We start from the raw sequence: 22,462 nt of genomic DNA, 5'->3' as shown, positions 1-22,462 counted from the left end.
TGGACGGACTCAGGACCTCTGGTTAGCCAGGATGTTACAAGTAGTGGAATTAGCTGTTGTCTTCTCCTTCCTTGGAGCAGGGCTGCTTTGTTATGAGTTGCTGTAATGGCTTGACTTGATTGTCCTCCAGTCAGAAGGTGGCAATTTCAAGAGAGCATCAGCTGCAGCAGTATAGGGAGAATACAAACTTGCTCTAAGGTCACCTGGATAAGTATTTGGTTTTCTCAGGTGATGGGCAGGGCCACAGGACTCCCACAAGATTATGTCTTTTGTCTTCAGCTACCAGGGCGGGCAGAGAAAGACCATCAGGTAGGGGCAGAGTTGGGCATGTTTGAGCTCAGACTATCCTTGGGCAGGGCTTACTGTGGCAACTGTGGAGTATGAGGGTGTGGTTCTCAGGCCAATGGAGTTATGTTCCCGGGGGGATTATGGCTGCCTCTGCTGCTTTGTACAGGTAGCCAAGGAAGTGGGGGAAAGCCAGTGGTGATAGGCCTCACCCCATTCCCACAGAGCCAGCAAGGCCAGTCTCACTCCCGCCATGCTCCTCCAACAACCAACAGAGTCAAATTTATATCCAGGCCTCTAGTAAGCAGGGCTGGGATGTTGCCCTGGGATACTATCCTCTCTGCTGAGAAGGCAGGCAGGGTTTTCAGGCCTCACCCCTCCCTGCGTACTGTGGCTTCTGTGCTCATATCTGCACTTTCTGTTCATCTCCATAGATCCTGCCAGGACAATTCATACTCAGTCAAAGTTATTACGAAGTTCAGCTAGAAGTTTCCTTCTCCCTGTGGCCCTTCCCCAATTCCACTGGCAGCCGTCCCCAAGGAACCCTGTGAGATACAGTTAGAAATGACTTCCCTGGACTTCCCAGGGGACCAGGAGTGCCTGCAGGGCTCTTCCCACTGCTTCTTCTGCTATTATATTTTGCTTGGTTCTCTAAATTCATTTCAGCTCTAGGTAAAGTTAAATCCTTTTCCTGTTATTTGGATTTTCAGGTTTCCCTAGTGAAGATGTGTGTTCAGAGGTGGACTTTCCCCCTCTCACACTTTAGGCACTCACAGTTTTTCAGCTATTTCACTGAGTTCGCGGTGGCAAGCCACTTCTTTCAAAGGGTCTGTGAATTCTTTCAGTTTTCCTGCTATATTCCTGCAATGGCTCTTGAAGCAAAAGTTCATGATGTGAGTCTTCACACATGTTCGTCTGAGTGAGAGTTGCAAGTTAGTCCTGCCTCCTAGCTGCCATCTCCTGCCCCAGGGTAATTATTAATAGCATCTTCTTTCATATTCCAATGGGTCTCAATAGATCACATAGTGATCTGTCTGTCATAATATTTCAGTTGCCTGTGTTCTCTGTATCTCCTGCTGGATGACAAGCTCAAACACTTAGTAGGAACTTAATAACTTTGTGAATGAGTGAAGCATTGAGTAGAACTAGAAGTCTTCTGTGAAATAAACTTAGTACAGTTAACTTTTTAGAGCCTGTCATCAATCCACCTTGGCCTCCTTATCTCCTTTCAGCCTGTAAGAACTGAGAAACCAGCCGCAGTTTCAGCCAGTCTGTGACTAAGTCCACATCCTTTAGATACAAGGAAGTGATGGGGATGCTAAGGTTGGGTAGATTGTGTTGCTATATCACCCTCTTGTGGCTGGTATGTGAAACTCATCACAAAATCCTTTCTGTGGTATAATCTCTAAGGTGGTAGTTCTATAGACCTCAACTCAGATCTCATTTTGGTTTCAGGTTAGATTTGGTCATCACTATTTTTTAAAAGTTACTCAGGTAATTCTAATATTTAGGTAGCTTTGGTTGTTATTGGCAGGTTTGGGCCATGCTTAAGTGACGAGGTGGCCACCTTTGACAGACTACTTCTTGGTATATAGAAGTGTATTTAGTTTTCTCAAAGCTCACCAGGGGGCCAGCATATCTCTAGATCAGTGGTTCTCAACTTGGGGAGATTTTGCCAAGCGGGGGACATTTGGTAGTGTTTGGAGACACTTGATTGTCACAACCAAGGACAGGGCATGTGCTATAAACCCAGTAGGCAGAGGCCAAGGATGCTGTTAAACACCCTACAGTGCACAGGACAGCCCCATGACAAAAAAATTATCCAGCCCCAAATGTCATTAGTGTGGCAGTTGAGAAACCTTGCTCTAGATTTTGTCCACAAGGGGAATTTGGTGGAGTTCAGGGAAGGGAATTACTCTGGCAGTGACAAAAATTAAACAATCCTTTCAACACAGTTCTCCATGTGGAGGGTGTTTCCTGACCTTTAGTGAAAGGGATGCCAAGCTAAACCTTGTCCACTTCCAGGAAAGGGACAACCTCACATCCTATCTGATCAAATCTGCCTCCTTCAGCATTTCATAACTATGGCATGGAGACATAAAGCCAGGAAATACATCATGCCATGCTACTGTGTTATAAATCCTTTAGGAAACACAAGACAAAAGTGCAATTTCCTTGATGGACTGGTTGTAATTTATTCATTTCCGAAAAGTAGAAACATAAACTTTGGAAGAAGAATCAATTCACAGTGGCTTCTCAGCCAGCACACACCACCCCCTGTAACAATCACATCTCCACTGTGTGAATGGAGGAAGTGTCCGGAAGAGCCTGGGACTATGCCCAGTTGTACTTCAGAACATCAGTCCCTTCAAACTGAGAACGGGTGTGTTCCTCCTGACTTCTCTAGAATTCAGACATGCTTGGTCAAAAGAAAACAACATTAGAGGGGAAACACGGGGAAAACTTATTGTTTTAAGCCTGAGGAAAACGCAAGCTCCCACTCCCCATAGTTTCCCATTTGGGGGAAACTAGAGAGTGGTGAATGTATCACCAGAAGGGGTTGTTTTCCCACTTGTAAACATGGTCTAGGGTGAGAGGCATAATGCCAGTGATGTTTGGTGGGTAGCCCAAAAGACTCCCTCCCCAGTGAGGTCTTGAGCCCAGGGGTTCAGGATACTTAGAAGTGAAAGCCTCTTCTTCACCCTTTGTTTCTGTCCTTCCATCAGGTAGAATTCAGCTACTGGAAAAACCCAAGTGCTGGGAACTGAGCTTCTAGGACAATCTGAGTTGTAGTAAAGGAACGGGTGCTCATAAGCCCAGGGTTTACAAATCTTCCTTAGTAGCTCCACAGTTTTGAGAGTAGACAGTGAATGAGGGTAAGGTTATACAAGGGTGGCATAGTGGATAATTGTGAGGCATTTTTGTCTGCCAACCACCTGAATCCCACTTCTATTATTTGTAGAATTCCTTAATTCATAAGAAGTGAAAGTGGAAAATGCCAGATATTCAATTACCAGCCTCCCTTGGAGATAGGACATGGACATGTGACCTAAGATTGACCACTCAATTCCAGACTTTGAATTATAAGCTAGAGATGAAAGGATGAAGAAGGGATCCTGGAGAATTCATTTTCATGGCAGACAGTGCAGCAGTAACAGTAATTTCAAGTTTCCAAGTCCAGCAGAGACAGTGAGGCAGTGGTAGAGTCTGTGCCTAGTGCTGGGGACAGTGGCTGTGCATGAACAGGATGGTCATCCCTGGGCTAGTTTTGTAATTTTGGCTGTGCCCCCAAAGCCTAGTCTCCTCTTTTCCTGCTCACTTTCAAAGCATGGTTTTGCAGAACCTTCTAGCAGTTATTGGAACCAATCAGTATCTTTTCAATAGGTTCCTTTTCTACATTAAAAAGCCAAAGCCAGCTTCTGTTGATTGCAGCCAAGAACCCTATTAAAGAAGCTGGTACCAAGAAACGAGATGCACTAAGCAACAGGCTTACAATGTGAATTGACCACACAAAGGAGGTAAGATACACGGCAATAAGGACCTGAGTTTTGAGCTGGGAAGTTGGTGCCCCTTATTATGCAATTGTATGATAGTAGCTGTTTCTTACAGTACTTGCCAGGTTTATATAAGAACCAATAAGAACAAGAAGGGCTTAAATTGAAGACAGCGTGTCTGAAAGCAAAGAATAGGAAAAAACATAGGACTTTACCAAAAAAAGGCTCTTTCTGCCTGCAGCTTGCAAAATAAATTATTGACCATTCAATGATTTGAAGCTGTTAGACCAAAATAACTTAATTTTCTACTAGAAGATAAATTTAGTGTGAGGAGAGGTATGCAGGGAGTAGAAAGTGCCTAGGAAAGACCTTGACCTGCAATACCCCCTTGAAGCCCTGGATATAAAATACGTTCAGAATCTGGTCACAGAGAGTCTTAGCTGAGGTTCCAGGTTTGTTCAAGGGAATCAACAGAGAACTGGGATTTAAACATCATTTTGAGAAGTGAAAAAATCACCATGGGACAAGTTCCTCTTAGTATTCCAAGCTCTTTTGTAACAGCACCATTAAACATTTGCTACTTTTTTCTTTAAAACTGAATGCCATTTGCACAGAAGTGTACTTTTAAGACTCTTACATGGTTTCCAGTCCACTGTTCAAAACTCAGAGATCTCAAAATCGTTCTTTCTGTTTATTGACTGTTTAGCTTCTGGGTTTTGCAAATAAAATAATGGTATTCTTAGCTTCTTTTATACAATAATATCAGTGTTTTATGTATAATAAGAAATTCACCCTTCAGCCTCTATTCAATCTTTATCCTGAGAGAGAAACTGAGGCACAGAGGCTTGATCAGGTCTGCAGGTTATCATGATCAGCTCCCAGAACAAAGTAAAGATGGCCAAAATGTAAACATTTCCAGACTTTGTGACTGGTGGTCCACTGTGTGAGATAGGTACTCAGATGTCCTGGCTTTCAGTCTTTGGTTTTTATTATCCAGTTCCAGCCAAGAGCAAGATGCCCAGTCTGAACTCACATTACTATCCATTTCATCTGCCACAACACAAAGATGGAACGCTGTTATCAAGTAACGCTCTGTCCTGCGCCTGCAGCCACGGCAGAGCAAGCTAAATTCTTGGGAAGCCTCACTTCCTTGTTCATTTCACAGATGTATGTGGAAGAAACATCACCAAGGAGTTGATCCGAGAAGGGTACAGATGTGTAGCGTGTCTGTCAGAGGAAACCTGGGGCCTGGGGCCAAGTTCAGTGTTCACTTTGTTTTTTCCATTTTCCTTCAGAAAGTCCCTTTGTTGGGTCTTTGGTATCAGCTCTCTGGAAGTGTCACACTAGCATAGACTGTGATGGAATTTGTTTCCTGGGGACAAAGCAGAAGTCTGTGAGTGGAGGGACTGGATACTTACTTCAGAGGATGCAAATGAAAACAGCGCTGCTGAGGAAAAGGAAAGGGTCTTAGAGATCATGGCTTGTGCAGGGTCTGTCACAGACAGGGCCTTGTTGGGGCAGCACTTGGGTACTCACACTGCTTCTCCACCTGCAACAAGGGCCACAGCTCCCTTTCGAGCATAAGCATGCCATAATGGGGAGCATGATCTGAGGACCAGCACTCAATGCCCTGTCTCCCCCTTTGCCCTCTCCCCTTCCATCCCCTTGTAAGGCAAACCATTTGTTTTGCTGTTAGGCATGGATCACAGTCTGGGGAAGCCAAGAGAGTTGTAAATTATTGAGTTTTTAAAAAGTCTAGCAGGACTCAAAGGGAGAAGAGAAAAGTGGTATCGGTAGGAGAGAGGAAGGGGAAAAGAGGGTTATGTGCAAAGATCTCTCATGTCAAAGAAACAAATAAAAGAGAATGGGAATTTAAGGGGTTTTTCCATAAAGTGTTAACTATAGCATATTGTTATTGTCCTTAAGTAAATTTCATTAAAATCTATATATTTTTTGAAGCTTTTGAAGTCAGGTTTATACTTTTACTTCCCTCTTAGATATGACAGTGTACTGAGAATGGATCTCAAGTTGAAGATGGATTTCATCTTGAAATAGGGCACCTACCCAGGCATTTCTGGGTGGGTGTGTGGGTGGTAGAAGCTTTGAAAAATAAGGTGGATGCAGGCATTCGTGTGACCTTTGTGCCTCTATAATCCTGGGCTCTCTTCTGAAACAGCCCAAGTGGACCAAAGCTTTCAGCCCAGAATTTATTTCTGTTCATTCAGCAAAGGAAAGATTCCTGTCACAAGTAAACTTAGTCCCTGCTGATCTTGCGATAGGGTAGAACAGGCAAGTCTTATTTTGAGCTGCACCTCATATTCTCTTCTAGGTTTAACACCTATGCAGAGCTCCACCCCTAAATATTCTGATTAAATGGGGCTGGACAGAGTCTAGGCATGAGCATTTTTACAGCGCTTCCCTGGTGATTCTGCTTTGCAGCTGGAGTTGAGAACTCCTGGACTCCAGCTGCTGTTCCTAAACTTGAGTGTGTATCAGAATTAGCTGGGGTGTGGGTTTTTTAATATGTAGGTCCCTGGCTACTCTCCATAGATATTTTCATTTAACAGAATCCTAGATGGAAGGCCCTAGGAATCTTTATTTTTAACAAGTATGCCAGCTGATTCTGATGTGGTCCTTGGACAACTCTCAGAGAAACACTGGCAACTCTCAGAGAAACACTGGCCAGCAGGGAGTAAGCAGTGGCCCCATGTGAACAGGTGTTGGGGGTTTCATGGAAATGGAAAACCAAGGCCACAGAGACTCTTTCTTGCCTGCATGCTGTGGCCTACCTTCCCCAGTCCAGGATTCATCAATGTGTTTCATTTAATTTGTTTTTTTTTTTTTAGTTTTTAAATTTTTTTTTTTTTACTTTTAAGTTCAGGCGTACATGTGCAGGTTTGTTACATAGGTAAACTTGTGTCGTGGGGATTTGTTGTACACATTATTTTGTCACCCAGGTATTAAGCCTATTGCCCAATAGCTACTTTTTCCTGATCCTCTCCCTCCTCCCATCTTAAAAAAACAAAACAAAACAAAACCTTCCTCCTTTTCCCCTCCTCCATATATTCCCCCTCTACAGAGAGTAGGCAGAGAGATGTCTCACCTGGACAGACTCTGGGACAGGCTCTGTGGCAGCAACATATATGGTGGTGCAAGGGTCCTGAGCTGGGAAGGGGTCAAGTTTCTTCTGAAGAGGCTACAAGAGAAGCAAAGAAAGCAGATTAGCTGAACAGCGAGAGCTAGTTCTCACCCATCTCTCTGATGGAGAAGCACAGACTCAAGAAGCCTTGAGGCAGAACGTTCCTTTGAGTCATTTGGTTCAATCTCCTTCTCAGGTGGGAATTCTCTCTCAAATTCTCTGGAACTCAATTCGCCAGGCTTTGCTTGGACTCCCCAAGTGGCGTCTTGGAGTGCACAACCTCCCAAGGCAGCCTCATCCATTGTTAATGCTTCCCAGATGTTTTAAATGTCTTCCTCAAAAGAAACTGAAATTGGTGTGGCTCTTACAGGGGCAGCTGGAGGGGACAGAATAGCAACAGCATTTAGTCCATCTCACTCATCACCGGCTACATGCGGAGTTCTTGCATCCCACACTGCCATTTCTACTCTTTCTCCTCCTCACATATGTCTTCTCATTTGCCTCACAACCACTCTATGTGTTAAATACTATTACTCACACTTCACCGAGGACGAAGCTACAGCTCAGAAAAATCAAATGTTTTCCTAATGTGTACATGCAAGAAGTGTCAAAGCCAGGAGTCCCCTGCCTTAAGCTCTTTTAACTTAAGGTACATGTCCTATCACTATTCTTCTTCGGTCACCTCAACTTATAATGACCTATCCCTTACCTAAATTCGTCAGGTATTTAAAGTCTAATTTATACATTATGGCACTCTATGCTATATTTAAAACATTCTGATATATTTATGTGTTGTTTCTCCAGTCTACACATTCCTTGAGAAGTAAGCTATATAGTTTTGTATTCCCCACAGAACAGTGTTGGACACATAAAAATAAACCCTTCAGTTGATATTTGTTGATGTTACCTTGAACAAATTAAAATCCACAAAACCTGGACAAAGACCTCAAAGTAAATTGAGACCACATCCTTGTAAGATGCGGATGCCATCACTTATAACAGGGAAGTCATTAATTCAACACTTCTCGGGGACACTGGCTATGGGATAATGCTGCTGTACACTCTCCCTGGGTATAGAGCCAGACTTGAAGCCACACCACATGTGTTTTGATGCGAGAAAGCTTGGAATTTTGTTATGTGATGGAAGGGTTAAAGAATTAGGAAAGTTTATTGGAGGAAAAAGGGATGGGACATAATTTTTCTCTTCATATATTTGATGAATTGCCATATAGAAAAGGAATTTGATTTGCCTGTAAAGTGTTTCAGGTTTAAACAAAGATTAGGATTTGGGGGAAATACTTTGGTTCAATATAATGAAGATCTTTCTGATAGTAAAAGATGCTCAAATGAGGGATAAATTGCCTTGACAGGCAATGAACTCCTATAGTTTTAAGTGCTTGGGCATGGTCTAAACCAGTGCTGCTGACTTTTATTATGCATATGAATTACTTGGGGATCTTGTTAAAGGGTTGATTCTATTTCAGAAGATCTGGGGCAGGGCCTGATTCTGCATTTCTAATGAAGTCCCAGGTGATGCAAATGCTGCTTGTTCACAAACTATATTTCAGTAAAAAGGAGCTAGGCAACACTTTGGAAGTAATGTTGTAGCAGATAATTCAAGGAGTGATTGGGTGGTTCAAATAGATGACTTTCAAGATCCCATATAATTCTTAAATACATTTTGAAGAACTTTTGAGTTTAAGAAAGAATTTCTTGCAGTAATGAGATAGATTAAGAGGTTATGAAAACAGTTTATTAAGAGACCTTTATCAACACATGCAACCTCTGCTGGTCTTCCTGTTTGGGAGAACTTTAGCATGACCTGACTTAGAGGCAGAAGGAAGAAGGAAAATAAACTTACATTTTTAACATTAATTCAGAAGTTTTAGAAAGGAGAAAAATATATAAAAGAAATCACCCATAGTCCTATTAAGACTATGTGTGTGCTTAAATGTTGGCTTCAGGATCTTTATCTAGGCATAGGGGATTATTTTAAACATAATTATAATAAGTTAGCATATTTTTGTATCTTGTCATCTTCTGTTAGGATCACTGATTTGTACATCTTTAGGGAACATCATTTATAAGCAACTCCAGGGGCATTATTTTCACATAACTTTTGTGAATGGTGGCCCCTGGAATTAATTCTGCAAGATAGTAGCTCTGATAAGTCCTGGAAGAGTTCCTAGCACACAGTAAACATTTGTTAAGCGATTTTCGTGTTATTATATTCTTTATAAGATTATTTTATAACCATTCCAAAAAGACTAAAGGCATTGTTAGTTTTTAAATAATTGTCTACATTATTACAGTCTTTATAATATAATAAAGACATTGCAAATATGAACAAAGAAAATTGTGAGAATGTGGGTAAGTCTAATTATATATTTTGTATATAAAACAATAATAATTATGTCTTGTGTGTTTAAAATATATATGAAATTCAAATAATGACAAAACAGCCACATAAATCAAGAGGTGAAATTATTGTGGACTTAACGTATTATGCAGGAGAGAAGTAACCATTAGACTTTGGTAAGTCAAAGACATATTTTACAATTTCTAGGGTAGCCACTAAAAAGACAGAAAAAACTTATTCACTAATATGTAGAGGAGAAAATTGAATAATAAAAATATAACTTAAAAAAATTTTCACCAAAGAAACCCCAGTCTCAGATAGCTTTACTAGCAATTTCTATCAAATATTTAAGGAGAGAAATAAGACCAACTCTACCCCCAAAATCCCAGAGAATGATAGAAAGGAAATGCACCCTGTAGTGGGTTGAACTGTGGCCCCAAAAGGTATGTCCACCCAGAATCTCAAAATGTGATTTTATTTGAATAAAGGTCTTCACAGATGTCGAGATAAGGATTTCAAAATGAGGTCATCCTGGATTAGAATAGATCCTAAGTCTGACGATGAGTGTCCTTACAAGCGATGGAAAAAAAGAAGACACAGAGAGGGAGGTCTTGTGAAGATGAAGGCAAAAATTGCAGATAAACAACTATAAGCCACCAAATGCCACAGATAGCCTGAAGCCACCAGATGCTGGAAAAGGCAAAGAGGATTTTCTCCTAAAGCCTCCAGAGGGAGTATGACCCTGAGGATGTGGCTCCTTATTTTGGACTTCTGATCTCCAGAACTGTTAGAGAATAAATTTCTGCTGTTTTAAGCCACCAAAAGTTTCTAGTAATTTGTTACGGCAGCCCTAGGAAACTAACACATACTCCAACTCATTATGTGAATTAGCACAAATCTTTATATCAAAACCCCACTCATTAGGCATGACTCCCCAGGTCCCTTCCAGTTCTCAAAGTCTGAATTTTTAACAGGAGAGTGACCGACTTTACCATGATGTGGGTATTAGGTAGAGTAGCTCTTTGTCATTTTGGGATCAATCTGAGGCTTGTGATTAAAGAAGAGCCCAGGAAGAACTCTGTTACTTACTTTTAAAGGATATTTGAAATATTTCTACCTCAACATGTATCCCAGTTAGATATATTCACAAGAATGCTATATACCAGCCACTGCAGTGCCTTCGTAAAAAAAAGGCATTACACAAGAGAATTACAGGCCAATCTCACTCAGAAACATAAGTGGAAAACAAAACTCCACAAAATATTAGCAAATAAAATCCAGTAATGCTTGAAAAGGACTAGACTAACTTGGTCTGCAACAAAATTAAGACCTCTTTGTCAACAGTTATCTCTGAGAAATTTCAAAGGCAAGCCACAGATAGGTGAAGGTATTTGCTGACATATCTGCGAAAGGGCGCATATCCAAAATATATGAAAAGCATATGCTAGTCCATAGAAGAAAGACTAAACTTCAAAGGAAAATGGGCAAGAGATTAAATATGCACTTTAAGAAAAAAGTTTAATATGGCCAATAAACATATGAAAAGTTGCTCAACTTCCTTAATAATTAGAGAGATGTGGAATAAAAGCATAATAAGACACATCCAACAATAGGACTAAAATTAGACTGTTAATACCAAGTTTTCATTAGAATGCAGAGCAATTGAGGCCGGGAGCAGTGGCTCATGCCTGTAATCCCAGCACTTTGGGATGCCGAGGCGGTCAGATCACCTGAGATCAGAAGTTCCAGACCACCCTGGCCAACATGGTGAAACTGTGTCTCTACTAAAAATACAAAAATGAGCAGGGTGTGGTGGCACGCACCTGTAATCCCAGCAACCTGGGGGGCTGAGACAGGAGAATGGCTTGAACCCAGGAGGCAGAGGTTGCAGTGAGCCAAGATCATGCCACTGCACTCCAGCCTAGGCAACAGAGTGAAACTCTGATTCAAAAATAAATAAATAAATAAATAAATAAATAAAGCATAGCAATCAAGACTCTCATATGTAGCTGATAGAAAAGTAAATGGATACACCCACTTTGAAAAATAGCTCGGCCTTATCTAGTCAATTTGGAGATATGCATACTCTATGATTCCGTAATTCGACTTCTAGGTATATCTAGGTATGTATTCAACAAAAATATTTGCACATATCCACTTAACGGCTTGCATATGAATGTTCACACCTGCAACTTTCATAATAGCCTCAACCTGGAAATAACCCACATGTCCATCAACAGTCAACTGGATAAATAAACTCTAGTATACTCATACATTTATATTCTATGAAGCAATGAAAAAGCATGCATTATATCTAAATTCAAAGACATGTGTGAATGTCATAAAGATAATATTGAGCAAAATAAATCAGACATGAGAGAAAAAAGAATAAAGAATTCAATTTTTGTAAAGGTCGAAGATAAAAAAGGAAAAAGCTAAACTATATTTCTAGAAGTCAGGATAGTGGTTATCTTTGGGGAGGAGAGAGGAAGTAATGATTGGGAAGTGGCACAGGAGGCCTTCAGGAAGTATGGGCAATGTTCTAGTCTTTGATCTGAGTGGCAGTTTTATGGTATTAGAAGACTCAATACTGAGGCCAGGCACAGTGGCTCACATCGGTAATCCCAGCACTTTGGGAGGCTGAGGTGGGCGGATCACTTGAGGTCAGGAGTTTGAGACCAGCCTGGCCAACATGGGGAAACCCCATCTCTACTAAAGATATAAAAATGAGCCGGGTGTGATGGCAGGTGCCTGTAATCTCAGCTGCTCAGGAGGCTGAGGCAGGAGAATCGCTTGAACACAGGAGGCAGAGGTTGCAGTGAGTCCAAATCACACCACCGCACTCCAGCCTGGCCGATAAAGCAATCTGTAAAACAAACAAAACAAAACAAAAAACAGACAATACTGAAAAATGTAATTTCTCCTCATATAGATCTGTAGACTCAATACCATTCTAATACACTTTTTCTTTTTATGGTACTTAATAAGTTGATTCTAAAATACATATGAAAGTACAAAAGAACAAGAATAGCCAAAAACTTTTGCAGAAAAACAAATTAGGAAGACTTGCTTTATCAAATATCGAGATATGCACTTAAGGGTAATTCAGTGGGCTGACATTAATGTGTTGTGTACTTTTTTGGTCAGAGTTGATCCTGACTGAGGAGTGCGTATGCGTGAGTGTGTGTGTGTGTGTGTGTGTAAAATGGAGGAGAGGACTCAAAGTGTGATTAGAAGCAGTTGGAGGTAGCAGAGGAGGTGCAAGTTAGTCCCCTCGAGTGTTTGCAAAGTAAGACATGCCTGCCCAGCACTCTTCTAGGTGCTATAGTGGCTACAAATAGAGGAGAGAACAGACTCCAGTCCTCAAAGACTTTCAGTCTTGCAGGTCAGCTCAGACTCAAATGTAGAACTGGAGGACAGTCCTGAACTGATGAATGTCACTGAATTTTAAATTTTATTTAATTCAAATTAATTTAAATTTAGAAAGCTACATGTGGCTAGTGACTACCATATGTCATGCTTAACAGTAAAAAAGAGGGATGCTAGCAGCATAGGATAGAGTAGTGAGGGAAGACACTATGGTAAAGATGAACCTGGTTACCTAAATATGCAGATGACAGCATAGGGGGAAAGGGTTACTCTTGGGATTCTCATCTACGTAAATTGAGTTTAGTTGAGGAAAGGATGGAGCTGGGTTGTGTAATAAACCCTCCATGCCACTAGGGGACAGTAGAAATAAGAACTTTGTCCAAGAGTCCATCTCCTGGTTCTCAGAAGTGCCTTTGCTATCTTTTGAGGCAATTTTCTAAGGTATTAATCAAAACCGTCTTTACCTTCACAACCTTTACTCAAGAATTTGCCTCTTCCTACACCCCAAATGGCCAGATTCTGGCCTATACAATACCAAGAATTGCCTTCATGTTGAAAAACAACAGTGTCTCTACATCTAACCATGATGCTTTTAGTGTCTCTATCCCTTCCTTCTAGCATATCTGCTTCTTAACTTCACCATGTATCCAGTTTTTCCATCCTTCACTTCTTAGTCCGATGATCACTCTATCAACAATGCTTTCTTCTATCTCCAGTCTATATATCATCTTTCATCTCTTTAACCACACTCTAGCTAGAATTTTGAAGATCCTACCTTCCTTGTCACTTTTGCACTTTGTAAATGCCTAAACTTGGATCAGTACAACATGTCACACAATAGCTTTTCCAAACCTTCTCCTCTCTCCTCAAGCCTGCACTGTTTTCTCTAAAAAAGGAAATAATTGAGTAACATGGAGCACTAGGCTCCCAGAATGCCAGACCTGGAAAGATGCATACATACAGTATTTATTTCCAGTTTCTTCATTTTTTTGCTATGAAGAAACATGACCAGAAAATTATCCAGTATTACCCATTATTAGTGACCTTTAGGAGAACTCTTGTTCTTGACTCCTGTTCCCTACTTTCCTCTGCTCTGGATGGAAAACTGTGAATGTCCAACAGGCAAGGTAGACTGGCCAGGAATCCTGTAGGAAACATGACAGGTTCATCTCAAACAAAATATAGAACTTACACCTGGTTTCTGGACTTGGGCATAGATCGTAAGGCTTTTTTTTTCCATTGTTGTCTGGTAATGGTCCGTTTTACCTGGTGAAAAGAAACCATAATGGTTATCTCCCTCTGGTCCCCAGCAGGAGCTCCTTACTCAGACCTGTCTGGTCTTTACTGTCCTTTGCATACCCACTTTCCCCAAGGGTACAATAGAAACAAAGCCCTGAGTCCCAACCTGCCTGCACATTTGTCATATTGTCTTAGGTTAGTTACTTGATCACTCTCGGCCTATCTGTGAAATGGGATTTGAAATACCTGCCTCGCGGGGCTGTTGTGATAATTAAATGAGATACCACTTGTAAAGTGTTTAGAACATTGCCTGATGCATAACAAATGCCCAATATGCATTAGGTGTTTTTCTCATTGGTGTCCCATTCAATTACTTTAATCTCCGTTGTTCAATGTGCATATCTGGTCTCCTAATAGGATTCTAAGTTCTTTGAGGGCAGGGCTAGTTGTTTATACCTGTTTTGTATTTTCCAGCTGGTAGTATGTTGCTTCACTCGCAGTTTTCTCACCTCCCTATTTCTGGGGGAATTGATGTGTGGGAGGTAAGGGTGGGGGGACATGTAAGAGGGATGTTCCAACTGGGACTATTTAGAAAATAAAGCAACAATGTCATTCTGTTGCCCAGCCTCTGGAAATTTTGCTCAGGGCCTAGGGTCTCCGGAAATTAATAAGTTGCAGAACATTTTAATTGTTAGCCAATTTTAAAAGCTTTCTTTTAAAATTATAGGAGTAATTTATTCTCATCATAAAATAAAATTGTGAAGAAATATATAAAAGTATAAATCCCCTTCCCCATTAACCAACCCAATTTCATTCCCAAAAGAAACCATATTTTTCAATACTTGTGAAAAGAAGTGGGGAAAAAAGAGAAGAAACCATTTTTAAACATTTGATGTATATCCTTGTAGATCAGCTCTGTGCACAGAACTTTCTGAGATGATGCAAATATTCCATATCTGCAATGTCTAATACATGTTACAGACATGGGGCTATGGAGCACCTGAACTGTGACTAATGCCACTGAATTTTAAATTTTATTTAATTCAAATTAATTTAAATTTAAAAAGCCACATGTGGTGAGTGACTACCATATTAGACAATGCAGTTCTAGATATTTGCTATACTTATATAGGCTTTTTTTTTTTTTTTTTTTCACACAAATGGTGTCATTCTGCACACACTTCTCTGTAACTTGATCTTTGCACTTAAAATGTCTTGACGCTAGGCCGGGCAAGGTGGCTCACTCCTGTAATCCCAGCATTTTGGGAGGCCGAGGTGGGCGGATCACGAGGTCAGGAGATTAGACCATCCTGGCTAACATGGTGAAACCCCGTCTCTACTAAAAATATAAAAAATTAGCCGGGTGTGGTGGCGGGTGCCTGTAGTCCCAGTTACTCGGGAGGCTGAAGCAGGAGAATGGCATGACCCCGGGAGGTGGAGCTTGCAGTGAGCCAAGATTGCGCCACTGCACTCCAGCCTGGGCAATAGTGAGACTCTGTCTCAAAAAACAAAAACAAAAAACAAACAAACAAAAATGTCTTGACACTTTTCATGCTGGCACAGTAGACCTATCTCATTCTTTCTAAAGTTGCACAGTATCCTTTATATACATCATGCAGCAGTAAGGATGATGAGAAAGTGGCAAACTGAAGCATGGAGGTTTATTATGGGCAAAGTCCAGGCAGAAGCAATGGAGGCTAGACCCAGAGGAAATCACAGCCTTTAGGATAGACTTATTTTAACACCAGTTAATTTATTCTCTTAAAAAACTGGGCTAGGCACAGTGGCTCATGCCTGTAATCCCAGCACTATGGGAGGCTGAGGGGGGCAGATCACGAGGTCAGGAGTTCAAGACCAGCCTGGCCAACATGGGGAAACCCTGTCTCTACTAAAAATACAAAAATTAGCCAGGCGTGTGGCACGCACCTATAATTCCAGCTACTCAGGAGGCTGACACAGAAGAACTGCTTGAGCCCAGGAGACGGAGGTTGCAGTGAGCCGAGATCATGCCATTGCACTCCAGCCTGAGTGACAGAGCAAGAATCTGTCTCAAAAAAAAAATATAAAAAAAAAAAAAAAAAAAAAAAAATAAAAAAAAAAAAAAAAAAAGAGGGCACGTCTTTGAGGAAATAGCGTTTTTAGGAGACCACATTTTTCTTTGGAAGGGAAAGGCCCAGTGTGTATGTGGTGAGCACGGTGGAATGTGCTGCGTGAGGGTGTGAGTCTTGGGGAGGAAATGTGGGGCAGCCACTGATGAAGTTCCAGGAATTCAAGGAAAGTCAACATGGGATTTTTTTGCATGGGTATGAGTACGGTGTGCCTAGTGGTTTCAACTTCACTTTTTGGTCAGAGTTGATTCTGACTGAGGAGAGTGTGTGTGTGTGTGTGTGTGTGTGTGTGTGTGTGTGTGTAAAATGGAGAGGAGGACTCAAGAAGCAGTTGGAGGTAGCAGAGGAGGTGCAAATTAGTCCTTTCAAGTGTTTGCAAAGTAAGACATGCCTGCCCAGGACTCTCCTATGTGCTGTAGTGGCTACAAATAGAGTAGAGAACAGACTACAGTCCTCAAAGAATTTCAGTCCTGCAGGTCAGCTCAGACTCAAATGTAGAACTGGGAGGACAGTCCTAAATGGTCAGATAGAAGGAAGAGGTGAGGTTGATTGTTGCTGCTTAAAAGGATCATTGGACCAAGATAATTTAGTCTCAGGTTATTTTCCCAGTGCAAGAATAGATTTTTAGGAGTAAGCTCAACTCAACTACAAGTCACCAAGGTCTTAGGCTCTAATGAAAAAGTCTTGGCCTTAAAATTAGGACATCTACATTGTAGGCATCATAAGTTGCGTGGTGTTGGACAAATCATGTCATCTCAGTGGGTCTTTTCTCTTACCATAACTATAAAATGAGGGTGTAGAGTGTCTAATATCCTTTTCAGCTCTTACCTGAAGCATAAAGTCTTATGTTACCATGATTTAAAATATTTTAAATCTGTTCTAGGTATTGTTTCCAGATGCTTCCAGTGCAGCCTCTCCTGGCCGTAGCACTTAAACATTGCCATTTTAACTCATCTACTCTAAGAGATTTGTCTGTCTATCTATCTATCTATCTATCTATCTATCTATCTATCTATCTATCATCTATCTATCTATCACCCATCAATGGGAACCACTGTGTTCAGTGTTTTCCGTGTATTGATACCAATCTTCACCACAATACCATGAAGTACTTAATATTACCCCCATTTTGCAGATGAGAAGTTAAGTCATTTGATCACACAGCTTGTCAGTAGCAAAATCTACATCTGAATGTAAGTTTATCTAATGCCTATACCCACATTCTTAATCAATGTATTCTCCTGGACATGAAATTGCCAAAGAGTCCATTGAAAAGCCTTCAGCATCAGGCTGCATTCTGACGATTATATCATTAGAAGCTGCCAATAGAATTTCTTTAGCAAGGTTTTGTGAAAGGTACAGCAACTAAATATAAATTTTACCACAAGTTGGAGGCAGAGTTTTGTGTGCTGCTAACTTACAAGGGACAAATGGTGAATGGAGATGAGGTGAGGATGGGTATGTGTGTTGGGGAAGGTAGTGGGGAATTGTGGGATGGGGAGAACTATTCCCTTAGAGCATAACCATGTGATAAGCGAAGTGTAGTTGAGGAAAGAGTATGGCGTAGGATCCCAGCAATTTTGCTAGGTAGGTAATGTGGATAAGTTCAGTTCAGTTTTCTCATCCTGAACATCCAGAAATCTCACTATTTTCTTATAGTACAAGCTAAATGTAATTGCCCTACCCCCAACCCGATAGGCTGTCAACCTAATTTCTATCTGAATCACGCATCCCTCCTGCCTGGCTAACTCTTAGATGGAGGAAATGAGACACAAGTAGGTCGCTGTGCTATGATCTAGATTTTTTATATAAGCAAAACCAACATCAGAGTGCTGAGGTAAGGGCTTTTCTAAGGTTGCATGTAGATGACATTGATCTACTTGAGAATGAAATCAGTCATCGGCTCAGTGTTCTAAGGACCAAGTTCTATTTTACCATTGGAAGGCAGCCAGGGCATCTGTCCTGGTCTTGGGTCAGGACATTTTGACTCCAGTATTGGTTGGTAGTAGTCAAGGTGGCTGAGGGGAGCACAATGCCCTGAGATATTGAATCACACGGACATTTGGAAGAGAGGACAGGGGATGGTACCTCTAGGCACTTAAACTGCAGGGGAATAATTGTGCCTTATTGGTTTCATTCTAACTTTGGTGACTTTTTGGATGAGATCCAAGAATTTTCTGAATTCTGTTCCCAGTGAATACTCTTAAACCTCTTGTACATTTCTTCAGCATTCTGCATTTACCTTGACAGCAGTGCTAGTCACACTAAACTGAAATTATATAAATAATGTCTCTCACATTAGAAACCTGTGGCTCTTCTATTTCTCTCCATAGCCTAGTAGAGGGGATCGAGACATGTTGAATTAGACTGAAATAAGCAAGGTCCCAGGATATGTTTATCTACTATTTTTGCAAAGGTGGCCCCATGCAGAAAACCAAAGTGGTAAGAGTAAGTCCCAGACTGTGGGGAGAGGTCCCCTGCTTACCACAGAGAGTGTGATAAGAATCTCTTTATTGCCAGACACCTACCTCTTTTTCTCAACTGTAGTATTACCACCATGATGAGAATCATGATGGCACCCCCTAACAGCCCAGCATACATTGCCCATGGCTTTGTTTCTGGAAAACAAAAAAAGAAGTCAAAGAGCAATCTCAAAAGTATTCTGAGCTTAAAAACATCCTACATGAAAGTGGGATAATGGAGCCTCATGTTCTATTTCTGCATTCTCTCCCAAGGGAGATGTTTGTTTTCATGGTTTTAGAGATCAGCTTTAGACCACTGAAAATTTTTGTATCTGTTTTCTTATTCTAATTTCTTTCACTATAGTTTCACATTCTTAATTTCATAAAGATTTTTCTATCCAAATGCTTTATATTTAACTCAACTACCACATATCTAAAATTAAATTATCTTCATCTCTCCTAAGTCAATCTCTCTGCCCAGTTTCTCCATCTTAAGATTGCTAATGTGTCCTGTATCCATTTTGGGTAAAGAGAACATAATGGTTCCATGTGCCGTCCCTGTGAATTCACACTATTCTCATGAGACACTGGGAGGAAGAAAGATTTACTTATCTATTTTAAAAATAAACATAATAGTGCTATTGCTGTCCTTTCATGAAAATAACTGTGTTAAACCCAGCAGACCTGAACTGAATGGAAAGTATTTAGTCTTTCCTCTAAATCATCTTCATGTTTAAAATTAGCCTGAGAACTAATCATCAAGGCTCAAAATCAGAAAGAAAACTTGTATTGCTTTCTCTCTTTTACCCACTTTATCAAATTCTTTTGAACTAGGAGCAACACTTTGAAAACAGTGAATGAGAACTATTGCCCCAGTAAACAAGACATGTAGGTCAATAAGATAATAATGAACAATTATTGAACATTTGCAACGGGCCACATATTTTTAGTGCATCACGTGTACTGACATATTTAATCCTCACAATAATCTTACAAGGTAGGTACACTCATTACTCCCATTTTATGGAGAAGGAAAACAGCCTGGAGAACCTCAAGAACTAGAGCTTGACTTAGGAGTAGAAATGTGGCTGAATACTAAAGACAGAATTCTTGGAGAGTCAGAGAGACTTACGGGCTTGGGAAAAGTTACACCAGGGTAATGAAACAGTGGGGACCAAGCTGAAGCACTAGAGTTCTAAGTAGAATATTCGCACTAAGGTTCTAAATAGAGTAACACCAGATGCTAACATCAATGTGTAAGGGAAACTTATGAGGATGATTGTGGAATAAGCCTGCTTGTTGTTGAACCTGTGATGAATTTGTGGGGCAGAAATTGAAAGAAAAATCGTTGGGTTCCAAAGGAACAGAATCATGGTGGCCAATAGCCTGAACTTTGTGTTTCATCAGCCTATGGAACTGATTCATGGTGGCCCCAGGCTACACCCCATACTCTCCTTCCTGCTGCACCCTAAGCTGTCCACCATGCCTGCCCAGCCTTGATGCCCAGGCCAATCTTCCTTTCTTTCTGTCACCTTTCCTGACCATCCCAGCTCTTGTTCCTCCCTCTCCCTTGGACTCCTGCAGCACCAGTGGTTTATGTCATGTATCCTAGAACCTGAGTTTTGGCAACATCATCTTTACCATGGAGACCATTTTCAGTGATGTTATTTGGAGCCAGATAGATAGGTTCATACTGTGGGTCTACCACTTGATAGCTCTGTGACTACAGATAAGCTACTCATACCCTCTGTGGCTTCAACTTCCTCATCTGTAAAATGAGCATAACAGTAAGTTCACAGTGTTGTTCTGAGAAACCAATACAGTAATGTATGGAAAGTGCCCAGAGCAATGTCTGGAATCCATCATGTGGTCAGTAAGTGTCAATTACTTCTGCTAGCCTCAATTCTCCAAATAGTTGCTAGGTTCTAGGAGGCCAGAGAACATCTCTTACACTACTTTAACAGCTCTCTTAGTACTCAGTACATAATAGAGTCTTGGTAAATTCTTGTTGACTGATTGGAAAGACAAGAAAATGAGTTTGATCTCAAGTCCAAAGGAGTCTCTTCACTGGTGTCCAGAGATGCTTCAGTCCCATCTGTTCTTTACTTATGACTTAGTTTCCCTATCTGTATAGTAGGCCCAAGTATTTTTACACTTGATGCTCATCCATTTGTTGCTATTTTCTGATTATATTTACATGGAAATCAAATGTCAGAGACTCCATGCTCTTAGGAATTTGGATAAAAATGAAAAAAGTGCTACTATTACAGTTTGTTCAGGTCAAGCTGCACGTGATTTCTGTAATTTCTGGAAGTAATTTCCTTGTGGTTCTCTAAGTCTTTGCTCATATAACTCTGCTTGCTCTACTCTGTGCTTCCTTGGGTACAAAGTTTAGTCCCTTCATCAGTGATATGGTTTGGCCATGCCCCCACCCAAATCTCACCTTGAATTGTAATAATCCCCATGTGTCAAGGATGGGGCCAGGTGGAGATAATTGAATCATGGGGTGGTTCTCCTGTGTTGTTCTCACGGTAGTGAATAAGTCTCACACGATCTGATGGTTTTATAAACGGAGCTCCCCTGCACAAGTTATCTTGCCTGCTGCCATGTAAGACGTGATTTTGCTCCTCATTAGCCTTCAACTATGATTGTGAGGACTCCCCAGCCATGTGGAACTGTGAGCCAATTAAACCTCTTTCATTTATAAATCCTCCAGTCTCAGGTATGTCTTTATTGGCAGGATGAGAACAGACTAATATGATCAGTTTCCACAAACAAACCAAAAAACGTTTTTAAAAAAACCTACACCAGTAATTTTGTGGGCTTAAGTTCTCTACTGAAGATTGAAGGCTCCCAGGAAGCAAATTCCATTGTGAACCAGGCAGCTTTCACCACCCAGCAGGCTCAGACCCTCTCTTTCTCTTCCCATTTCTGCACAAGCATCATCTTCCTCCATTCTTGTACAGAACCATCCAACCCACACCCAGATTCCTCGGGGCTCTCCACCTGCCTTCTACCATTTATTAAGGTACTATCCTAAACAAATATGATTCCTTTTCGAAGAGGAATTCTAGTAGCAGTTCCTTGATTATAATGTGTTTCTTTAAATATTCTATTTTTCTACCTAGTAAGATGTAGAAGTCCCACTTTGATTGCAAATTCCATGAAAGTAGGTCCTGTACCTTATTCTTTATTTGTATCCTCCATTCCACCCGAAACAATATAGGGCAAGAAGGAACTCAGTATGCACTCGATGAACTAAGTTAAATTAAATTAGAGTCCACAAAATGGATCTGGAAAAATATTGTAATGTGCCTTTCTGTTTAAAAATTACCAGAAGGAATGCAGGGTCACCTGCTGAATGGCCCAAGGCAGGAATCAAAGGGAAGGAGCAGTGACCCACTTGGCTTATACTTTACAGTGACAAGATGGAGCCAGGAGGCAAGTGTGTGTCTGTGCCATCGGCGCTTCACCTGTGCTCCCATTTTCAAACCACCATTTCCTGTGGCAGAAGCTCCAGTTCTTCTTCTCTTTGATCAGTCATGTAGTGAGGCCTCTATGGATGGTGATGCTGAGAAATCAAAGTTGTCCTGGGGTCCACAAGCTCCTGTCTCCTTCATTCACAAAGAAATGCTACCTGAACATTTCTGAACCAGAGGTTTGGAACTCCCCCTACTCCCGAGGCTCTTAGAGGCAACTGAGCAGGCTGGTCAAGAACTCACATGCCATTTGGGAAGAGTACTTTGCTCGAGTCTCCACCCTGGGCCCTCCCCATCTATTGGCTGTGGTTTAAACCTGATAACTTGGCAGACAGTCACACCTCCAAGGAAAAAGCCAGAGGGCTTTTTTTTTCTTGTCTCTAAGTCTGTTGTCACAGAAACACAAAAGCGTCTCTCTCTCTCTCTTCTCAAGTCCCCAAATCTTATTTTTTTTTTTTTTTTTTTTTTTTTATTTTTTTTTTTTTTTTTATTTTTTTTTTTTTTTTTTTTTTTTTCTTTTTCCAAATT

The 22,462-nt window shown here is 41.0% G+C and overlaps 1 protein-coding gene across 2 annotated transcripts in view; it reads right to left on the bottom strand.

The window, feature by feature from the left end:
- Positions 1-2,450: 2,450 nt before the first annotated feature.
- The window catches only part of SLAMF1 (signaling lymphocytic activation molecule family member 1), a 37,858-nt gene continuing 17,846 nt past the window's right edge, over positions 2,451-22,462 (bottom strand). The window contains exons 4-7 of one of the 2 annotated variants that reach the window (XM_017864886.1): positions 18,522-18,611; positions 13,839-13,912; positions 6,883-6,975; positions 2,451-5,151 (exon numbers count right to left, since the gene is read on the bottom strand). In XM_017864886.1, coding sequence (XP_017720375.1) covers positions 5,101-5,151; positions 6,883-6,975; positions 13,839-13,912; positions 18,522-18,611 — 308 coding nt within the window. In that variant the 3' untranslated portion in view covers positions 2,451-5,100. Of the gene's footprint in view, positions 5,152-6,882; positions 7,295-13,838; positions 13,913-18,521; positions 18,612-22,462 lie in introns of those variants that run through there. The other variant, XM_017864887.1, reaches the window with a different exon arrangement.

Source organism: Rhinopithecus bieti, unplaced genomic scaffold (genome assembly GCF_001698545.2).
Source record: "Rhinopithecus bieti isolate Rb0 unplaced genomic scaffold, ASM169854v2 scaffold_77291, whole genome shotgun sequence".
NCBI lineage: Eukaryota > Metazoa > Chordata > Mammalia > Primates > Cercopithecidae > Rhinopithecus > Rhinopithecus bieti.
Note: the sequence above shows the minus strand (reverse complement) of the source record. Positions and strands in the feature narration are given on the sequence as shown.